A 23378-nucleotide genomic window follows, 5' to 3' on the forward strand; every position below is an offset into this window, starting at 1 on the left:
AAATTAGCTGTAAAATGACAGTGTCAATAAATATTTTATTTTATACACATTTACTTAATTCTAGGAATGCATTTCTACCAGATCGGTCTGGTTCTAGACTAGAACTACACTCTATAATTATATTAAAAACCACTTCAATGGAATGAGAATGGCTTCAAATTCCCCTGGAAAGGGCTTTTGACCAGGTTGTTATGAATTACCTGGATAAAACACATAGACTTTCACCTCACAGAGAGTAACAATCCTCTCATTTCCAGGAATAACCACAATTACATATCGTCCCTCCATCCTATTACACGAGTAGCTGCGGGAAGCGCCAGCTGGAATACTAGAAATCACAGCACATCTAGAGAGAGACAATAGAGTGAGTTTATTAGTATGACTTGTATTTTATTCTCTCTAAATTATATACTGTAAATATTATGGTTTGAAATTTCCCCTAACTTATGATGTTTTTAGGTAAAAAATCCCCAGATGACCTCCTTCTTCCGGCGAGATTCTGAAGTGTGCATACGATGGACACTTTACTATCCCATGAGGCCACGGGAGAGGATTTGCGAATGCCAGTGAAGCGACGCAACCAACGCTGGTAGGTCACGTGATAATGTAGTACATCCAGATTACATTCATACTACACACATTTATACTATTTAGAGCATACTTTTTTAGCGGTTGTGAAGTAAGTACTTCAAAATAAGAATGAGAGTATGCGATTTCGGACGCAGCCCAAGATATTCATTTTAGTGATGTCCGATTCATGAACAAACAACTCTTATGACCCTTTGAAAGTAATTTGTCAATTAGCCAACTGGACAAAATCTCTGTAAATAAGAATATATGAGAGAGACTCACATGGGGTTGCCGAAAACATCTGAAGAATTGCTTCCGACCCGAATCTCTGCCCCGTTTATCCTCTCGCTGCAGCAGTCTTGTCTGTTAGTGATGACCACTCGGTTCACACTGTACACCTTCAGCAGATCCAGCTTCCACCACGGGTTGCTTTGGGTTTCTGTATGTGTGCAGGTGGTGGGTCTCCCATCCAGAGCGTTTTGGGGATACCAGTCATAATATAACATCGACTGGCTGGCTGTGCCCCATCCTGCTGCGTTCACTGGAATATGGGCATGGGGAAAATGTTTAGGTTCACATTTTATATTCTGACTAGAATTTTATATGTGGTTTTAAAGACAATGTTATGAGTTTCTGTAAAGCTACTTTTGAACAGTGTGTATTGTGAAAAGTGCTATACCAATAAAATTGACGACTTTGTGAAGTCGCCTCTAGACTGAACACATAATATGCATGCGCATGACGTCACCGGTTTCACAAATTCACATTTTTGTTGTATATTCGGAGACAATAACGTTGCATTAATGTCAATATCGTTTTAAAAACCTGTTTTCAAAAGTTTGCATTTTCAGGCCCCCAAAACGCTGTTGTCGTATAAATGAACGGCCAAAACATATACAATATGTTATAACATATACGGTGTTATGTAAATGGACCCTCAATTCCAGCAGTAAGATGTTTTAATGACCAAAAAAAAAAAAAACCTCCAGCTATTTCAGCAATCTTGAAAGATGTGAACAGAACGACCTCACATAATGGACGAGAGTGGACAACCGAGAATACAGAGGACTATAAATCCACTGAGGAAGACAAAGGAAGAAAACAAGCAACTCAATTACAAACAGGTGTGTAAATCAAATCAGTAACCATGACAACTCACAATGAAAATCAAACAGTTAAATACTGCTTTTTCATTTACATGTTCAGTCTATAGACCTTATGTAGCCCCGCCCCTTTTCAGCGCTGCGCTCGTTGTCTTCTGACTTCCGGTCTGTATTTTCACAGCGATTTTACGTGTTTATGAATGAACGGCTCATTTAAAAATCTTCTCGGTCGACTTACATTTGTTAAGTCATCTGCTTTAAACATTACAGTCCTCACGATAACTTTCGTTAACTTTACATTAAGTAAATCCACCTCAAAAGCTAATTACTCCTGGACAGCAGCGCCATAGAAATATACAGAGCGACTGCAAAAACGGAAGTTAAAAGACAACATTCTAAAGATGGCGGTGCCCTCGTTTCTCTGGCGCATAAGGTCTATAGGTACGTAGTGTTGCAAAGTGACATCGCCAACTACTGGCCTGGCAGCAGAATGCAGCGTTTTTAATCATTTCACTGATCCGAGTGAACGGGGAACGTTTTGTCAAATTTATCGCCTGTACTGAAAAAATCGCAAACTTTTCCATTTTTATTACGTCGTTGTCGTGTAAAACCCTTGGTTTTTCCCTGTTTGATTTTCCTTGTTAGTTGTCATGGTTACTGATTAGATTTACACACCTGTTTGTAACTGAGTTTCTCGTTTCCTTCCTTTGTTCTGCAGTGGATTTATTGTCCTCTGTTTTTATCCTTGGTTGTCCGTTCTCGTTCATTTTGTGAGTTTTTTTTTTTTTTTTTCATGAAATTCTTTTATTCATCAAGGACACATTAAAACGATCAGAAATGACAGTACAGTAACAAAATATTTATAATTCAAATAAATGCTGTTCTACTGAATTTCCAGGATATTTAACAGGTTTACAGGAATTTAACAGGTTTAAAGCTCGAAATAAGTCTACAGCCGACGATTGTGAGTCGTTGAGATGTTGTTACAGTAGGTGGGTGGATCTTCAATATTTCATTACCAACATCTGCAGGACTAAATCGCAATCTCTTTTTCCACACATCTTGCTGCCCAGTTGCAAACCTTTTTGTGATTTTTCTCTGTTAACTTGGATGGAAGGAACTGAAAAGCAGCATTTCAGGAATGCTTATTGTAGTTCTCAAACTAGCATCAATCATACTTAGTAAAAGAAATAATAAATCCTTAAATAGTCTCAAAAACTGCTGCTTCGCTCTGTATAGATGTAAAATACCTTGTGCCACTTCTAATTGTACCTACTTTATTTTCATCTTGAAATCCGTTGGTATTGAAAACTCCTTTGCATGGACTATTCGAGTTTTCATTATGTGTCTGGGACTGTAGAGCCCTAAAAATGTTTCACAGCGGCACATTATAACTAACAAAAGATGTAATAGTGTTTAATTCATAAAATCTCACCTTCTTTTTCATCTGCCTTCATTTGAAGTGGGAAGAACCCTTGGAATGAGAAACACAGAATGATGGTCAGTATTTATTGACTTCAATTTAAAGTCCCTCTGTAGTCAATAATTTGACTCCCTAAAACTCATCTTTGATCACCAAAATGACATATTTAAACGTTTTTTTTTCCTTGGAAAAATACGTCTTCATGCCTTAGAATAGCTTGAATGTAACTCGACACCCTTGCCTCATTTAGTATGCGCGGTTCTATGAATATGCAAATGAGCCCCGCCTCCACTCACTCACTCAGCTCAGAGATCCACGGAACAAAAATATATTTCAATGCTTTTGCATTCTCTCGCAAAACTTATGAAGAGGAACGCAAAACTTTTGCAAGAGAACCCGAATGCATTGACATATAATTTTTCCTCCCATGTTACATTTTTTCCATTTCCGTGTCCTTTTATAGGCTCTGTTTTTTTTTTGTTTTTTTTTTTGTATAGTTAGAGCCGCACTTTTAATTGTTAAAAAAGCGCAATCTTGATTCGCAATCTTATTCCTAAATGACAGCGATCCTCCTGTATCTATTAAACCTTTGACAAAATCACACTGGAATATTCAGATCTGCGTCTCCAATCACAGTCTCACTATTTCTGTTACAAATATTCTAATCATCACAGAAGTGCTGGGATATAAGTTTATAGTTCATATGTAAACACTTATGTCTACGGAATCGCTAAATCATTTTTTTTTAAAGTAACTTGAAATTAATTAGATTTTTTTTTTTTTTTTTTTTTAATAAATAAAATATTTATTAAATAGACTGCAGCAATTAACACTTTGTCAGAACCCATAGAAAATGACGTGTTATTTTGTTTAGTTGTTTGTCCAAAATCATGATCACTATTTGAAACAAAAAAGTAAAGATATAGTATTTTGTTAGATTTACACTTAAGGAAAAAAATTGCCAATTGGGGACTACTTAGTGTTCTCTAAAATGATGTATTGTATGTTATTGGGTCTTCTGTTAGTGATCTACATTCTGTTTCCAGCTTAATCTTTTTTTAGAAAAACCCAAGATATCAGAAAATATGTATTTTACTTACCCAGTAAAAGCGACAGACTCCTGAAGAAAACCCTCATGTTCACTTCTTGATTCTTTCTGCTTTTAAATGAGCATGTTTAAATAAGAGAGAGAGAGAGAGAGAGAGAGAGATTGGTATGTTCAGCTTTACATACCAGTGTGACTTCTGTCAGTCACATTCATATTTCTTCTCCTCCTCCATTTACATATTCCTCCTCCTCTATTTACATATGTCTCTCTCTTTCTCTCTTTCTATTTCTAATCTAGAACATTTTTCACACAAATAAATCATCTTTCAAATCCACGTAGAAACAAGCGAATACGCTACGAGATGAATGTCTTTAGTGATTAACGATATCAAAATAGTCTATACCAGTGCGGTACCAATAATCTCTTTGGCAGACACTTTTATCCAAACCAAGTCAGGTGAAAAATGACACGTTGGCTTGTTATAAGAGACACCGACTAGTTCCAGGTATAAACAGCAATGAGAACTATAAGTTAGTAACAGTACAAATCCACCAAACCGGATCTCCTGAGAGAAAACTTCCTAATATTGTTAAGGTTTTCAACTTCTAACGTGTTCACTTTAAATCTATCATTATTTTCTCACCTATGTCATTCTTTCTTTTCAGTGAAAGTTTTGAAGTGAATGAAGACTGAGGCTGTCAAACGCCAAAATGACTAAATAAAATCCAAATGCATCAAAAAAGGGGTTCATATTCTCCAAGACGATATCTATGTTGTTTCCATCTTGAGAGTTGCACCTGACACATTTTTAAAAAGGTTTTTTTTCTTTCCCATTTCATAGACATTGCAAGATTACAAGACTTCTTTCACACGGCATTTCAATGTCGAAAGCCGTCCCGCATCTCGGCCGTCGCGAGGGGAAGCTCTGTTTCTAATGACACAAGACTGTGATCAATGAAACTGTTGAAACACTTTAACATGTACATATTAACACATGTGTTCATTTAAACTAAACCAGTGCTTTGGTACATCTGCTGCTCTGTCCACTTCATGTAACAACTTCTTTTCCTTATTCGTATTTCCTGTGGTTTTCTTTTATCTTTATGAGTATGCTGTGGATTCATGTTAATGTGTTTTGCCAACATCGACCCTTGCCAGAGTAATTATTTAAACTTTTCTTACATCAAGCATATTTTAAATGTAATTTCATGTTGGCACATTTGAGAGATTTAACAGCTTCAATTATTTAAAATTGATTAGACTCACATATTATAACGCACAAATTCATCAGGCTGGTCAGATGGTCAAGCACGTTTGAAGTAAGTTTCGACAACATCCATGGCGAGCTTTCTAGAAGTCATTTGAAGTCAAAATGATGAATGCAAATCTTCAAGACATGTAAATGTTCCCAAATTGCTCTCTTTTTGCCCCCGATAGACGTGGTTGTCGTTTGAATAGGCATACAGCTCTTTTGCCTACATGTAAAGGAGCTAAGAGCTAAGAAAATGACTTTCTGTGGATGTTGTGACATGCCGATGGAACGAAGAGGGCCAGGAAAAGAGGCTGTTTGCTCTCGGACCAAAAAATGACTTTTTAGTTGGTCAATTTTTGTCACTTGACTTTCATCAAGTAAAGTAAGTATAAGCAAAAGATCAATAAGAATGAGCTGCTCCTGTGAGAGTCATCCCACAGAGAGTACTGAACCAAATGAAAACTCAAACACTTAAATACTAAACTCTTAACAAGCAATCAATTAACATTTAACAATTAACATGGGGGAGTGACTCAAAACTCCCACAGACTGCCACCATCAGGGAAGGAGTCACTCAGGGTCGTTACACTTCCATGTGTGATTTAATATTGTTCCTTCCTCAGACAGTGTGTTTTCATAAGAGTCCTTTTGTTCCTGACCTTTTTGTGTGTCTTTGAGACGTAAAGTCATCTGAATTTGACCACTTCAGTCATTCAGTATTACTATATTTAGAGTACCTTCTCAAAATGCAGTGACTACATTCAACTTAGGTGGAATACTTTATTTCACACGTCATCTGATTTTAATGTTAAATGCTGATTTGAACACATCCAGGTTCTTTATATTGATGTCATTTTAAAGCCTTTCTGGAAAATGTCTGTTGACATTAAAAGACTAGCCTCATTATTTCAAACTCAAATGCCAGATATCAGAAGCAACAGGTAAATCCTGTAGATCAGTGTTCCTCAGATCCAGTCCCGAGGGCCACCGCCCTGCCCTGCCCTGCATAGTTTAGTTCCAACCCGTATGAAACACACCTGAACAAGCTAGTCAATGTCTTCAGAGTTACTAGAAGAATGCGGGCAGGTGAGTTTGATCGAGGTGTGAGATAGGATTTGAGGAATCCTGCTGTAAATCATATAGATAACATTTGTTTTATCTACAATCTTTTACAAAGTTTACAAACACATTAGAGGGTTGGCAAGAAATCACAAGAGTGTGGTTTCCCTTGTGGAAAGACAAAAACAGGTTTCAGATAGTGTTAATATCATCTTTAAAATGAATGGAATATTCCTGTAAGGTAAAAGATTTATATTAGGGCACATTATGGTGACCCAACACATTACTAAAAATAATGAAAAATTTTCCAAAAAAAAAAAAAAAAAATGTTTGGCCTAGTTTGGTATAAAAGTGGTGAAATTCTGTAGAGGTTGATTGATGCACAGCTTTTACCAACAACATGGCAAGTGTTTCTCCATTTCTGTTTAGCCTATTATTTAGTTTACTACCCTAACTGTTGGCATTTAGCATTGTTCTTTTCATGCTGTCATCACTGACCCATTTTTTGGGTTGGTATGCCCCGGTTAATAAACACTGATATAGCAATTTTATTGTTTACTTGAACATGTAAATGACTTTATTATGCATAACTCTTTTCTTCAGAAAATATACAACTGACTTAATTTAAAACTCACAGGCAATCAATGTTTTGAGGCAGCAGTGTACGTTCATTACAAAATAAATTAAAGACATTTAAAAATAATCCTCTTAGCTATTGCTAGACATTTCAGCCACTCGGTGGCATCACACGTGCACCATTACATTAACAGACGATTTTACAGATGCTCATCAGCCCACTTTGTACAGGAGCCTGATTTAAAGTACATTTGCAGAATACACACACGGTCTCATGCACACACTCTTTCTCACACAGATTAAATAAATTATGTATTTCCCTCTTCCCCATATTTTCAAATCCTTGCTTCATATTTCCAGAGTCACAATATTGCAGTTTATACAAGTATAAATGTGCAGAATTACATATACTTTAGTGTTGGGTTCATCAAGCATTCAGTGCTCATCGACCAGTTTAATAAAGCAGACGACACGTCCAGGCAGCGTCCTTACAACAGGAGGACTGCAAGGATCCCTGAGAGAATTATCACAGCAGCTGAAAAAAGACAAGAAAAAGAGAATAATTAAACTATTTAACAAAGGACTATTAAAAAGCACTCATCCTGAGGTCATTATGTATAACCTGTATTGTACAGTATGCTAGTCTAATCTCAGGGTACATTTACACGACAACGATATGCTTAAAACGGAGTCGTTTTTCCTTTGAGTTTTCCGCGTACAGACGACGACATTGCCAGAACGATCCCCATTCACACGGAACCGCGAAAACGAATAAAAAACCCTGTATTCTGCTGCCAGGCCATTAGATGGCGATGAAACACTATAGACGCATGCGCGTGACGTCATCGTCTTCAGAGGTTTGCGTTTTTGTTGTTTACACGGAGACTGTTTTCAAAAATGTGCACTTTGAAACTGTGCGTTTTCAGGAGCCCAAAACGCCGGTGTCCTGTAACTGAACGGCCAAAACGCTTAAAAAGTTTAACATTTTTAGTTGAAAACGGTGTTGTGTAAACAGCGCCTAAATGAATATGAATTTAGCAACTAAAGAGCAGTCATTTGTGTTACTCTGTTTAAGTGCTCACTGCAGATCCAAAGGATGTCCAGCTTGACCTAGTTATGTTAGGGCTAGGGCGTGGCTGATCCGTCAAGCCCCACCCATTACATCCAAAGGGGCGGACCTAGACGACAAGCTCCACCTATCGGCTCTGCAGTGAGTAGCCCCTGATGTGGCAGGATCAAGTTCTTACCCTGAGATGCCGCATGCTGCAGTGCGATGCTGCCTGCTGTAGTAGGTTTTTTTGTAGTAGTTGTAATAGTAGAAGAAGTGGTAGAGGCTGTATTTGTATCAGGTGTAATTATTCCAACATCTGAGCTGCTCGTGTTGGTTAGATCAACTGGCGAACTTGTACTCATTCGTGTGACGGGAGACCCCAGAATGCCTGAGGAAATGGAAATAAAGAAAATGTTTTAATTTTGTCACTAATTGCATTCTCTTTCAGTATTTCAATAATAGCGTCGCTCTCACCATTTGTAAAGTTGCCAGTGAAGAAGAAGAGGTAAGTGTCTGTGTTTGCCACACGGGTGTTGCTGTTGAGACCTGTGGCTATGAAAATGCACTGAATCTTTGCCTTGTTCACAGAGCCACGGAAAGATCCAGGACTGAACTGCAAGACAAAAAAGTAAAATTTGTAAAAAAAAAAGAGATATATTTCTACATTGTAGGGCTTAAAGTGAGTTGAGTTCTCCTCCACCTCAAAGCATTCTATTAACCATCCAGCTCCACTCTGGATTTCTCTTTTTTGCTCGCTCCTGTCTAATATACATTTGCACCATTACATTTTCTTTAAAGCCTTCCCTGTAGTGTTGTTGTTCCTAACCATGTAATTTATAGCCAAGAATCATCTGTGCAAACCTCGGCAGAGGATTTCAGAGAAAAAGCTCTGTGAAAGGAGTCTTACTGTGTTATCCTGAGTCAGGATGCCGTTGCTCAGTGTGGAACGGATGAACTTCACTATACCATTGTTGTTGGCGCAAGAATAGATGGTGTCACCATCACCCTATGAGAAGCAAAGGTAAATAAGTCAGAGAACCTAAATCTCAGATTTGGTGCTTTGAAAACACATTCTACAAAAGTGATTATTAAATGTGGACATCAGAATTTAAATAAAATCTTTTACAGACCTCCTTGCTGTCTCGAGACAAGCCAACTGCGATGTAACCATTCGACTCCCCGCTGATTTCAAAAGTGAGATTGTCTGAGCTTCCGTTCACCGCTCTTGTGGAGGCGAAAAAGCAGCTATTGGGAGTAGCTGGATCACAGCTGGCTGGAGTGGAGAAACATGCCCTGTCGTTCTTACAGTTGTCCCTGGTGACCTTATCCTGCAATGTTAAGTTCACACAAGCCATGAAATGCAGAGCTACATTTTCTTTTTTTAAATCTGCTGAGAATGTTTAAAAAAGGCCTAAAATCTAAAGTAAACTGAAGAGTTTAACTTAAAAATTAAATATTATAGCAATTGACCATCACACAATACTGTAGGTAGTACATCATTGACTTTGCTAACACTAAACCTTTCACTTCAAAAAACAACATAGATCATCTTAACCAAGAAAAATATAACTGGCTCTCCAGTCTGTTCACACTTACAATTGTTGTACCAGTGTTTGCTGGAACTGTAGATGCAGTGTTGCTTGGTGTAGCTGTAACTGTGGTGTTGTTTGGTGTTGCTGTAACTGTGGTGTTGTTTGGTGTTGCTGTAACTGTAGTGTTGTTTGGTGTTGCTGTAACTGTAGTGTTGTTTGGTGTAGCTGTAACTGTAGTGTTGCTTGGTGTAGCTGTAACTGTGGTGTTGCTTGGTGTAGCTGTAACTGTGGTGTTGTTTGGTGTTGCTGTAACTGTGGTGTTGTTTGGTGTAGCTGTAACTGTGGTGTTGTTTGGTGTTGCAGTAACTGTGGTGTTGTTTGGTGTAGCTGTAGCTGTGGTGTTGTTTGGTGTAGCTGTAACTGTGGTGTTGTTTGGCGTTGCTGTAACTGTGGTGTTGTTTGGTGTAGCTGTAACTGTGGTGTTGTTTGGCGTTGCTGTAACTGTGGTGTTGTTTGGCGTTGCTGTAACTGTGGTGTTGTTTGGCGTAGCTGTAACTGTGGTGTTGTTTGGTGTAGCTGTAACTGTGGTGTTGTTTGGCGTTGCTGTAACTGTGGTGTTGTTTGGCGTTGCTGTAACTGTGGTGTTGTTTGGCGTTGCTGTAGCTGTGGTGTTGTTTGGTGTAGCTGTAACTGTGGTGTTGTTTGGCGTTGCTGTAACTGTGGTGTTGTTTGGCGTTGCTGTAACTGTGGTGTTGTTTGGCGTAGCTGTAACTGTGGTGTTGCTTGGCGTAGCTGTAGCTGTGGTGTTGTTTGGTGTAGCTGTAACTGTGGTGTTGTTTGGTGTTGCTGTAACTGTGGTGTTGCTTGGCGTAGCTGTAGCTGTGGTGTTGTTTGGCGTTGCAGTAACTGTAGTGTTGTTTGCTGTAACTGTAACTGTAGTGTTGTTTGGTGTAGCTGTAACTGTAGTGTTGTTTGGTGTTGCAGTAACTGTGGTGTTGCTTGGTGTAGCTGTAACTGTAGTGTTGTTTGGTGTTGCAGTAACTGTGGTGTTGCTTGGTGTAGCTGTAACTGTGGTGTTGTTTGGTGTAGCTGTAACTGTAGTGTTGTTTGGTGTTGCAGTAACTGTGGTGTTGCTTGGTGTAGCTGTAACTGTGGTGTTGTTTGGTGTAGCTGTAACTGTAGTGTTGTTTGGTGTAGCTGTAACTGTGGTGTTGCTTGGTGTAGCTGTAACTGTAGTGTTGTTTGGTGTTGCAGTAACTGTGGTGTTGCTTGGTGTAGCTGTAACTGTGGTGTTGTTTGGTGTAGCTGTAACTGTGGTGTTGTTTGGTGTTGCTGTAACTGTGGTGTTGTTTGGTGTAGCTGTAACTGTGGTGTTGTTTGGCGTTGCTGTAACTGTGGTGTTGTTTGGCGTAGCTGTAACTGTGGTGTTGTTTGGCGTAGCTGTAACTGTGGTGTTGTTTGGCGTTGCTGTAACTGTGGTGTTGTTTGGCGTAGCTGTAACGGTGGTGTTGCTTGGCGTAGCCGTAACGGTGGTGTTGCTTGGCGTAGCCGTAACGGTGGTGTTGCTTGGCGTAGCCGTAACTGTGGTGTTGTTTGGCGTAGCCGTAACTGTGGTGTTGTTTGGCGTAGCCGTAACTGTGGTGTTGTTTGGCGTAGCCGTAACTGTGGTGTTGTTTGGTGTAGCCGTAACTGTGGTGTTGTTTGGTGTAGCCGTAACTGTGGTGTTGCTTGGTGTAGCCGTAACTGTGGTGTTGTTTGGTGTAGCTGTAACTGTAGTGTTGCTTGGTGTAGCTGTAACTGTAGTGTTGTTTGCTGTAACTGTAACTGTAGTGTTGCTTGGTGTAGCTGTAACTGTAGTGTTGTTTGGTGTAGCTGTAACTGTAGTGTTGCTTGGTGTAGCTGTAACTGTAGTGTTGCTTGGTGTTGCTGTAACTGTAGTGTTGCTTGGTGTAGCTGTAACTGTAGTGTTGCTTGGTGTTGCTGTAACTGTAGTGTTGTTTGGTGTTGCTGTAACTGTAGATGCAGTGTTGTTTGATGTTGCATTGCCAGTAGATGCATTGGCATTTGTACTGGCTGTTATAACTGAAACATCTGTGCTGTTAGGGTTGCTTAAGTCCACAGACGCATTTGTGGCCAGTACAGTGACTGGAGTATCCAGAGCGCCTGGTAAAGGAGTAGATGGAAGAAAATTATTTCCTTTTACTACAAAGCAAAATGTCAGTCAGTTACTTGATCAAAGTGTTGCACTCACCATTTGAGATCCTGCCTGTTACAACGGAGATGAAAGTTTCTGAGGTTGCTGCACGGGCGGTGCTGCTGCCGAGACCTGCAGCGGTGAAAATGCATTGAATTGTTCTTCCATTGAGGGAGCCACGGAAACTTCCGGGGATGAACTGCAGCAGAACAGAGGTGTCATGAATATGAGGTGATATATACTGTGCTGTGAGCCAGTATATTTAATTTTTTTTTTTTATGCATTATTGCATCTTTACAAAGATTTGTGTTGATAAAACTAGAACTGGGATTTTCCTTGAAGCCTTCCATGCTTTTATATACTACTGTTATTATTTTCTGTTAAGAATCTCTGTTGCAAATATTGCCATATGTTTTTATAGGCAAGGCTCTCTGAAAAAGTGCCTTACTGCGTTATCTTGAGTCAGTATTTGATTGTTCAGTGTGGAACGGATAAACTTCAGTGCACCATTGATGTTGGCACAAGCATAGATGGTGGCACTTTGACCCTAAGGATGTGAAAATAAAATTAGTCAGTAAACCAGAAGTTTAAGATTAAAGTACTGAAATATTCTTATTATATTGATTTAAATGAAACATGATTTAAAAGCAACTGGATTTGATCTCTTACGCTGTTGTCTCGAGATAGGCCAGCTGCGATGTAACCATCTGACTCGCCACTGAGCTCAAAGGTAAAATTATCTGCAGCACCGCTTACTCCTCTTGTGGAGAGAAAATAGCAGGAACCTTGTGCACCTGGATTACAGGTGGGTGGAGCGGAGAAACAAGCCCTATCCCTCCTACAGCTATCCCTGCCAGTAATTTCCTGCAATAAACACAGTCAAAATTAATTTGAACAAAAACATAAATGCAATAACTTGCTAAAGTACTTTTTGTCCTTTAAAAGAACGTTCACTTTAACAGTCAAGATTGTTATTTCCATTTTTAAACAAGAAAAAGAGCCTGGCTTACTAGTGGTTGATTATTGATGGTGGTCACGGTATTAGAGCCTGACGATGTTGTATTGGTTGCCATGTTGGGACGGCTTGTGTAGGTCATAGTCATGTTGGGAGAGCGGGTTATGGTCAGGTTGGTGGTGATGTTGGGAGGGCTTGTGTAGGTCATGGTCATGTTGGGAGAGCGGGTCATGGTCAGGTTGGTGGTGATGTTGGGAGGGCTTGTGTAAGTCATGGTCATGTTGGGAGAGCGGGTCATGGTCAGGTTGGTGGTGATGTTGGGAGGGCTTGTGTAGGTCATGGTCATGTTGGGAGAGCGGGTCATGGTCAGGTTGGTGGTGATGTTGGGAGGGCTTGTGTGGGTCATGTTCATGGTTATATTGGGAGGGGGGGTCATGGTCAGGTTGGTGGTGATGTTGGGAGGGCTTGTGTGGGTCATGTTCATGGTTATATTGGGAGGGGGAGTCATGGTCAGGTTGGTGGTGATGTTGGGAGGGCTTGTGTGGGTCATGTTCATGGTTACATTGGGAGGGGGGGTCATGGTCAGGTTGGTGGTGATGTTGGGAGGGCTTGTGTGGGTCATGTTCATGGTTATATTGGGAGGGGGGGTCATGGTCAGGTTGGTGGTGATGTTGGGAGGACTTGTGTGGGTCATGTTCATGGTTATATTGGGAGGGGGGGTCATGGTCAGGTTGGTGGTGATGTTGGGAGGGCTTGTGTGGGTCATGTTCATGGTTATATTGGGAGGGGGGGTCATGATCAGGGTGGTGGTGATGTTGGGGGGGCTTGTGTGGGTCATGGTTATATTGGGAGGGGGTGTCATGGTCAGGGTGGTAGTGATGTTGGGAAGGCTTGTTTGGGTCATGTTCATAGTTATATTGGGAGGGGGTGTCATGGTCAGGGTGGTGGTGATGTTGGGAAGGCTTGTTTGGGTCATGTTCATGGTTATATTGGGAGGGGGTGTCATGGGCAGGTTGGTGGTGATGTTGGGAAGGCTTGTATGGGTCATGTTCATGGTTATATTGGGAGGGGGTGTCATGGTCAGGGTGGTGGTGATGTTGGGGGGGCTTGTGTGGGTCATGTTCAAGGTTATATTGGGAGGGGGTGTCATGGGCAGGGTGGTGGTGATGTTGGGAAGGCTTGTTTGGGTCATGTTCATTGTTATATTGGTAGGGGGTGTCATGGGCAGGGTGGTGGTGATGTTGGGAAGGCTTGTGTGGGTTGTGTTCATGGTTATATTGGGAGGGGGTGTCATGGGCAGGGTGGTGGTGATGTTGGGAAGGCTTGTGTGGGTCATGTTCATGGTTATATTGGGAGGGGGGGTCATGGTCAGGTTGGTGGTGATGTTGGGAGGGCTTGTGTGGGTCATGTTCATGGTTATATTGGGAGGGGGTGTCATGGTCAGGGTGGTGGTGATGTTGGGATGGCTTGTTTGAGTCATGTTCATGGTTATATTGGGAGGGGGTGTCATGGTCAGGGTGGTAGTGATGTTGGGAAGGCTTGTTTGAGTCATGTTCATGGTTATATTGGGAGGGGATGTCATGGGCAGGTTGGTGGTGATGTTGGGAAGGCTTGTGTGGGTCATGTTCATGGTTATATTGGGAGGGGGTGTCATGGTCAGGGTGGTAGTGATGTTGGGAAGGCTTGTTTGAGTCATGTTCATGGTTATATTGGGAGGGGATGTCATGGGCAGGTTGGTGGTGATGTTGGGAAGGCTTGTGTGGGTCATGTTCATGGTTATATTGGGAGGGGGTGTCATGGGCAGGGTGGTAGTGATGTTGGGAAGGCTTGTTTGAGTCATGTTCATGGTTATATTGGGAGGGGATGTCATGGGCAGGTTGGTGGTGATGTTGGGAGGGCTTGTGTGGGTCATGTTCGTGGTTATATTGGGAGGGGGTGTCATGGGCAGGGTTGTGGTGATGTTGGGAGGGCTTGTGTGGGTCATGTTCATGGTTATATTGGGAGGGGGTGTCATGGTCAGGGTGGTGGTGATGTTGGGAAGGCTTGTTTGGGTCATGTTCGTGGTTATATTGGGAGGGGGTGTCATGGTCAGGGTGGTAGTGATGTTGGGAAGGCTTGTTTGAGTCATGTTCATGGTTATATTGGGAGGGGATGTCATGGGCAGGTTGGTGGTGATGTTGGGAAGGCTTGTGTGGGTCATGTTCATGGTTATATTGGGAGGGGGTGTCATGGGCAGGGTTGTGGTGATGTTGGGAGGGCTTGTTTGGGTCATGTTCGTGGTTATATTGGGAGGGGGTGTCATGGGCAGGGTGGTAGTGATGTTGAGAAGGCTTGTTTGGGTCATGTTCATGGTTATATTGGGAGGGGGTGTCATGGGCAGGGTGGTAGTGATGTTGGGAAGGCTTGTTTGAGTCATGTTCATGGTTACATTGGAAGGGGTGGTCATGTTGAGAGGGTTAGTGGTTGTTGTATTTTGCCCCTTGACTCCGAGCATCATGCATGCTACCCCCAGGATAGCCACATAGATCCATTTTCTCCCCATCTGTGCTCTTTAGGTATTTATATGTGTTAATCTTGCAGCTCGATTTTTGTAACCTGTAATTCAAAATGAAAAGAAGGTAATTCAGGTTGTATAATCAACAACAACAACAAAAAGAATTTGGACAATTTAAAATCTGACAGATTTGATCTTAAAGGCTCTACATAATGTATTTCCCTCAATTTACTTGTTTACTTAAAGTATAAAGTCCTTAAAGTAATATGGTTTTGATAACTGTATGGCACTTTACCATAAACAATTTAATCATAACACTAACATTTGAGTATTGATTAAAGGGTTAGTTCACCCCTAAATTAAAATTCTGTCATCAATTACCCGTTCATCTTACATTTTACATTTTACATTTATTCATTTAGCTGACGCTTTTATCCAAAGCGACTTACAATTGCTATATACTGTATGTCAGAGGTCGCACGCCTCTGGAGCAACTAGGGGTTAAGTGTCTTTCTCAGGGACACATTGGTGTCTCAGTGGATTCGAACCCGGGTCTCTCACACCAAAGGGATGTGTCTTATCCATTGCGCCACACCACCCCATCTTCCAAACACAAATGAAAATATTTGTAATGAACACAACATCTACGCAACTACCACTTTGATGCTTTAAATAGTTAATAGTGAGATTGTAAAACTAATCCATTTGAATTGAGCAGTTTAGTCCAAATTGTCTTTATATGATGAACAGATTGAATTTGAGTGTGTAGTCACATTTAAAAATTGATCAGAGAACATAAACAGAAGCTCAACCGTACCCGCTCGACACACGAGAACAAAACTCACTGCTTCTTTTGGAAGCTCAAACGTGCTGCGTAACACATGAGAATCAAGCAAGACCTTGAGCACTTTGAGCAAGGCATTTTGTCTCTTCAGAAAATTTGGACTAAACCGCTCAATTCATATGGATTAGTTTTATGATCTCTTTCTTTATGAACTTTTTGAACCGTCAAAGTGGTAGTTGCGTAGACTGTCAATGGAAGGACAGAAATCTCTCCAATTTCATCAGAAATATCTTCATTTGTATTCCGAAGATGAACGAATTTAATTCTTACTGAATGTGCACACCAGCACTACAATATATGCAACACACAGACTTCTGCAACCATTCTATACACCTCCTGACCTTCTAACTACTCTGCCGTTCAAATCCGTACCGTTTGGATCGGTACGTTTTTTTTTTAATGTTTTTAAAATAATTCTCTTCTGCTTACCAAGGCTGCATTTATTTGATAAAAAAAATAAATAAATAAAATAATAATAATAATAATAATAATAATAATAATATTGTGAAATATTATGACAGTTTAAAATAACTGTTTTCTATTTTAATATATTTTAAAAATTGAATGCATTCCTGTGATCAAAGCTGAATTTTCAGCATCATTACTCCAGTCTTCAGTGTCACATGATCCTTCAGTAATCATTCTAATATGATGATCTGATGCTCAAAAAAAACCTTCATTATTGGTATCAATGTTGAAAACAGTTGTGTATTTTTTTTTCCAGGATTCTTTGATGAATAGAAAGTTAAAAAGACCAGCATTTAATTGAAGTAGAATTTTTTGTAACATTATAAATGTCTTTACTGTAACTTTTGATCAATTTGATTCATCCTTGATAAAAAAAATTAATAATTATTTCTTTAATTTCTTTCCCTCAAAAACTAAAATTAAAATTCTTACTGACCCCAAACTTTTGAACGGCAGTGTTTAATGTTACAAAAGCTTTCTATTTCAGATAAACGCTGTTCTTTTGAACTTTCTATTTATCAAAAGATTTAAAAATGTAAATAACTGTTTTCAACATTGATTCTTGAGCACCAAATCATATTACACTGATTTGTGAAGGATCATGTGACTCTGAAGACTGGAGTAATGATGCTGAAAATACAGCTTTGATCACAGGAATAAATTACACTTTACTATATATTCACATAGAAAACAGCTAATTTACATTGCAATAATATTTCACACTATTTCTTTATTTTTTCTTCTGTATTTTTAATCAAATAAATGCAGCCTTGGTGAGCAGAAGAGACTTCTTTTACAAAACATTACTTTACTTTTGAGCGGCAGTGTATGTCAGAGTGTAAAATTACAGAAACTGATGGATCCTCAGAATTCATCCCCTAAACTGAATGTGAATGTAGACAATGCAATTCGGCAACAACAAAAAATATGTTTTTTAAAAAGTTTAGTAGTCATTCCCTAGTCTGGATCTCTGAAAAGGTTGGGTAATTGTGATACCATCCGATAACACATCAACACATATCTTTCAGGATAGGCAAAGACAAAAAATAAAATAAATAAATAAAAATAAATAAATACTTCAGTTGATTAATTATTGTGACCAAACCATACAATATACGTATATTCAAAGTAATATATAATATTCAATCAATAAAATGTGTAATCTGCTATGAGAAATATAAAAGATAAAGCAGGAAATGATTCAAACTAATTATTTTTGTACATTGCCAAATGGAAGGAAGGAAGGAATTGTGGTTCCAGAAATATATATATACATACATATATATATATATATATATATATGAATGTGAATTATGAATGTACTTCCATTATAAAACTAAATATCAAAGCAAACAGTAATTTGTTTTAAAGAATGATAGCACAAACACATTTTAAGCAAACAGTTAGTTGGTTGGTTAAATGTAAATTAAAAAATGGCGCAATTAGTTCTGAGATTCGTTTGATATTTTGTTTTCTAATGACGGGGACACATTTAACGACTAACTGAAACATTGTAAGACTGAACTGAACACACTTCCACACTGTTTCCAGTTTCTGGAGCAGATTTGAAACACAGACTGAAACTGAGTATCAAATTACATCATCATCGGCTTCACAATTAAGGCCTCCTTCATGGGACTAGTTTATAAATTTAGTTTTAATTAATTCATTTAGTTGTAATTCAGTTCTTATTTTCCAAAATGTTATGAATTAAACAACACGTAAACATTTTTTCACAAAGCAAAAAAAAAAACATTAAGAATTATAGAGTCATTTGGAACATTAGACATAAAACCTTTTTGGCATTAAGGTTCTTTAAAATTCAGCCACGAACTCTAGGGTTCTAAATAGAATCTTTGTATAATGTAACCTCATTAAATGTATCTGTCTCTACAGATGTCATTCACTCAATATGTTAACAGCCATGTTAAAATAATCTTAAAGAGTTTCTTACCCGTATGTGAGAAGGTCTGTGAGTTAATGATCACTGATGGAGGCGTTGAGCTTCTCTAACTTTAATAACTCGCATGCAGGGCGGGACCTGAAGGGCTGGACACTGATTTTATACCTTAACATTTCTTTTACTTCAGACTTCGCTATTTGAACATTCATACGTAAAAGCAAACCCAACACACATGATGCATGATGTCTGGAATAGGGGAGGAGTAGCAGTGCTGAAACAACACTGAAGCTCATCCTCATACATTCCCGCTGCACCTTAACTCAAATACAGCAGATCCTTCGTGACGCAGGGAAATAACTCAACAATCTCATGTTACCGTCATCACTTCCTTCACAGTTTTTTATTTCCTCAGAAACAGACTCCTACAGTAGACTATGAGAGAAAATCAGTTTTTGTCAAAGAGAATGTATGTAGAAGTTATGAAGCCAATTTGATTTAGACAAATATTACTGAGCAATATTTAGTGATTTGTTTTTAATCTTATACTGTGTGAAGGAATGACTTTTTTCAAAATTGACAATAAAACAATAAGTAATAACGTTTTCATTTGAGTTTTTCTTTCCTCAGTTGAGTTTAATTCAGTGTGTAGGCTAACTTGCCATTTCTTTGTAGTTGTTTGTTAAACTGTTTCTACACAGTGTAGTAACTGGCATTTTGGCAGAAGTGCATGTTAAACAACGGGTTATTGCAGTGTGTCTGAGTTGATCTAGTGGTTTCGTTTAATCACTGTCTCTTCGGGTTTTGTTCTACAATGCAGACTCTTGAAATATTTACTCAGGGTGAGGTTTGGGCATTTGCTTTAACATCAAATTACCAACAACTGTAAATAACAAAGCAACATTCGGTCCATCAAGAATAACCTTGATCGAGTCGTGATCGTAAGACAAAAACAGAAATTCTTAAAACATGCATAAAACAAGCATTCTGTTCTATTGGTCTGAAAAAGGGAGTGAGAATGAAAGAATTTCACCATCTAAATGGGCATTTGTAAAAACAAGGAAAGAAACCTTTATCTTATTGTGTTAAATAGCTCTGGCACGATTCCTCCTGTTTTAGGTCATGGATTACACTTTGTCTGGTGTGTCAGTTATTTTATATAAGATATACAGCAGTGATGATATAGATCATTACTAGTTATTATTGAGCTGTCCTTCCAGTTTCTCTGGAGTGTTTAGATGGCGACAAATGCTTTACATTCTCATGTTTTGTTCATTCTCACTTCCGAGAATTCCTGTTTACACCCTTTTTCTTCATTCTGACAAAAGTGACAAAAATGCAACCCATTTTTTAATAGCTTGACATTAAAAAAGTATATGATCAGTAAGAAATGTTTTTTACATTACTTTACCTCATCAAAATAATTTCAGCAGTTTTATTTTTATTTTTATATGTTTAAGGAGATTCAACTCAAATTTTCTTCAATTAAGTTTAAACGGCTGATTATACTTAATTTGTTTTACAGTCCTTCACTGTAATCCTCTTCTTCCCTTTGTAAATACCAAAGGTAATAACATATCTTATTGTACATGATCATGTATGTTATTTCAAAAACAAAAGAATCATGGCACATATTTTGGCCTTGCACAGCAAAACAATGATTCTTCTTCAGTATTTTTGTTGTTTTCCAGTAAAAATTTCTAAACATTCTTAAATCAAGATATATTTACTTGAGAAGCAAAACGAGTTTAAGTATTGTTTTCTGAAAAAAAAATGAAAAAAAAAAATTAATTGATTTTTTTTTTTTTTTTTAAATAAGAACTTAATTTCTCTTTGAATTAAGTTGATTTTTCTGGCCCTATTGGCAGATATTTTGGCTCACTCCATTTTGATACTTTTTTTAAACAAGACTTTACATAAGTCAATTTCCTTCTCAAGTAAATGTATCTTGATTTAAGAATCTTTAGATAAAAACAAAACAAGATAAATGTACTATATAAGAAAATATATATATATATTTTTTTTTTGCATTGTAGAAGTTGTTTCTTATATATGTCACGAGTATGTTCTGTCATGTGTGCATCTAGTCCCTGATTAGTTGATCTTCCTCCACATGTGCTTGTTTAGTTCCCTCATTTACCCGGTGTATTCATCCTCCCTGTTCGGTTCAGTCCTCTGTCGGTTATCGTCTATGTGAAAGTGTGTTGCGTCCTGTTCTCATGTATCTTGCTATCTTTGTTTAATAAACCTGTATTGGATTATATTCGTCTTCCTCGTCTGCCTGCCAGCAACCACGTAACGTTACTATATGTGAAGAGTTAAGATGCAAAAACCTCTAAGTGCCATCTGAAATTTTCTTCTAGAATGAGAATTTTTATCAAGCTTGTATATTTAAGTTCAGTAATTTCACTGAAATGACAATTAATAGGTAATTTTCATTGCCATTTAAGTGAAGTTATATATGAGCTTAATACAAATGATCATTCTAGAAGAAAACTTCAGATGGCACTTAGAGGTTTTCGCATCTTAACTCTTCATATATATATATATATATATATATATATATATATATATAATATTATTATTATTATTATTATTATTACTATTAATAATATTTTTTTTTTTTTTTTTTTTTAGACTGTGTTTGTAGTCCTGGGGTAACTGATATGAATTTGTTGTACTGAGTACTGAGCACACCTTTTAACACAAAGCAAATCTTTTCTCTTGGTCTGGTCCAACAAGTTTTTTTCTGCTCTGATAGACAAAAGGGTGGTGCATTTCAAGAAGAAAAGAGCTTCTGAACTATAACAACATGCGTTTGTCTCATGTTCTGCAGTCTGTAAATGTGCTCGGGAACTATCAGAAGACAATATACGAGGAAAACAGAAAACAATAGCACATATACGGGGATGAGTTCCGTGAACGCATGAAAGAAAAAATACCTTTCATAACTTCCGGGTTGAATTGAATTTTTGGAATGAGGAATCTGTCATCTTCAATTCACTTCTTCATCTCTATAAAGTCTCTAAAGTATCTTCTCATCTGACCATGTAGTTGTTTTAGAAAATAATTATTTACTGTAAGAAAAACAAAATCTGTAGAAAATCACATGTCACAATGCAATCAGCATTTACTGTAGGCCTATATAACAATGAGCAATATATTTTTATAGCATTTATTAACCTTTGTTATTGTTAGTTTATAAAACGGTCAAATTTCACTGTGCATTAATAATGTAATATTAATGCACAGTGATTAATTACATATTAATTAATAACATAAAAAGATTAATAAACACAGCAGTTCATGTTCTGTTTTTCTGGTGGCCCATGACTGTATTGCTTTCAAACTGCATGCTTTTACAATATTAAACTACTTCAAAATTTCTGGTCAAGCTTTTTCAAGCCAACATCAAAGTTTGTCGTGACAGACTTATTTTAGTCTAGTTTATATCTGTTAACGTTAATAAAACACAACATTGTTAGTTCAGGTCCATTACATAACAGATACAACTTTTGATTTATATAATGTATTGTTTGTTAAATGTTGAAATTAACATTGACTGAGATGCTTTAGAATTATTTTTCATTGTTAGATCATGATCTATATTTATTTACAGTCATTGGCCACTTTATTAGGTACACCTGTTTAACTGCTTTGTAACACAAATATCTAATCAGCATATCACATGGCAGCAACTCCTTGCATTAAGGCATGCAGACAGATTGAGACGATCTGCTGAAGTTCAAACTGTTACGTCAGAGTATGTGTCTTTGTTAAGGTGTTGTAAATGCTTGTGTCTGCTAGGATGAGTGGCAGCACGTGTTGTCAATCCACGTTTTAGCTCTCTCCAATTGTGTTTTAGCTCTCTCCAATTGTTTTTGTGGATCATGATGTGAGATATATTACTGGTGTGTGAGAGTAGTGCAAGGGGGATATTATTTTGACTGTTACAGGATTTCTTTTCACTTGTTTTATCCCTTAGTGCAGGACGAGTTGTTTTTCAAGTTTTGTTTGCAATATTTATTTACTATTTTAGCTTTGATCAAATATCATTTTTGTACAGGAACTCGCGCCTTACTTGTGTGTCTTTATTTGGATTGTTTTTCCCTGTGGTTTCCGGGTGGCGTAGTCGCTAAGGATCGGGCCACCTGCTACCTGTGGCGTAGTCGGCAGGGTCCACAGAATATCTGGCAGAGGCGTGGGGCCGAATATTCTTGTTTATTTTTGTAAGTTTGTGTATGTTTTGTGTTCTTTCTCTTTTTAGGAACAAAGCAGCAGCGTGTGCTCTGGAGACTGTAGTTTCACAGTTGATGCTTCCATATTTCCACCATCAACTAGTACTAATACTCTCGTAACTGAAACACTGAAACAGTGCTTTGTGTCGAACACGGTAATGAAAGTTCTTTGAGACAAAAGCCCATCAATGCAAGATGTTAGGGATGCGGGATGTTCCAGTGTCTGTATCTAGTTCTGGTCTTTTAGGCCTTGGGACTGATGCCCGGCGATTGTAATCCATCACAAAAATAGGGGGTAGAATGTAGTGAGGTTGATGCGTGTAAAACGTCACAATCAGTAAATGAGTTGCCAATGAGCTATTGCTCCACTACGGTATGCGTTTGTTGTCTATGCCTCTTGGGGTGCGTCATGGTCAAAAGCCCACCCCTTTCTTTCGTTGTTAAGGACTATTGAGAATGTAGTGAGGTTTGTGACACGTGTAAAACGTCACAATCTGTAAATGAGTGGCCAATGAGGGACTGCTCCCCTACAGTATAAGCCTGTTGTTTATGCCTCTTGTGGTGTGTCATGGTGGTGTAGTCACTAAGAATCGAGCCACCTGGCCACAATATACTGTATATATATATATATATTGTCTTGGTCTGGTTCTCAGACACACTGCTGCTCGGTC

General features: G+C 38.4%; 1 protein-coding gene across 1 annotated transcript; it reads right to left on the minus strand.

Moving 5' to 3' along the window:
• Positions 1-7012: 7012 nt before the first annotated feature.
• Positions 7013-13547, minus strand: LOC311288281 (uncharacterized protein). Its single transcript, XM_084405609.1, has 10 exons — positions 12819-13547; positions 12478-12672; positions 12257-12355; positions 11866-12007; positions 9679-11777; positions 9213-9410; positions 8990-9088; positions 8557-8695; positions 8279-8470; positions 7013-7566 (listed from the first exon to the last, which is right to left on the minus strand). Exons 1-10 carry the CDS (start codon positions 13533-13535, stop codon positions 7520-7522), a joined length of 3927 nt encoding a protein of 1308 aa, XP_084261735.1. The 5' UTR covers positions 13536-13547; the 3' UTR covers positions 7013-7519.
• Positions 13548-23378: the final 9831 nt, after the last annotated feature.

The sequence above is a fragment of the Rutilus rutilus genome (genome assembly GCF_951802725.1).
Source record: "Rutilus rutilus genome assembly, chromosome: 3".
Classification (NCBI taxonomy): Eukaryota; Metazoa; Chordata; class Actinopteri; order Cypriniformes; family Leuciscidae; genus Rutilus; species Rutilus rutilus.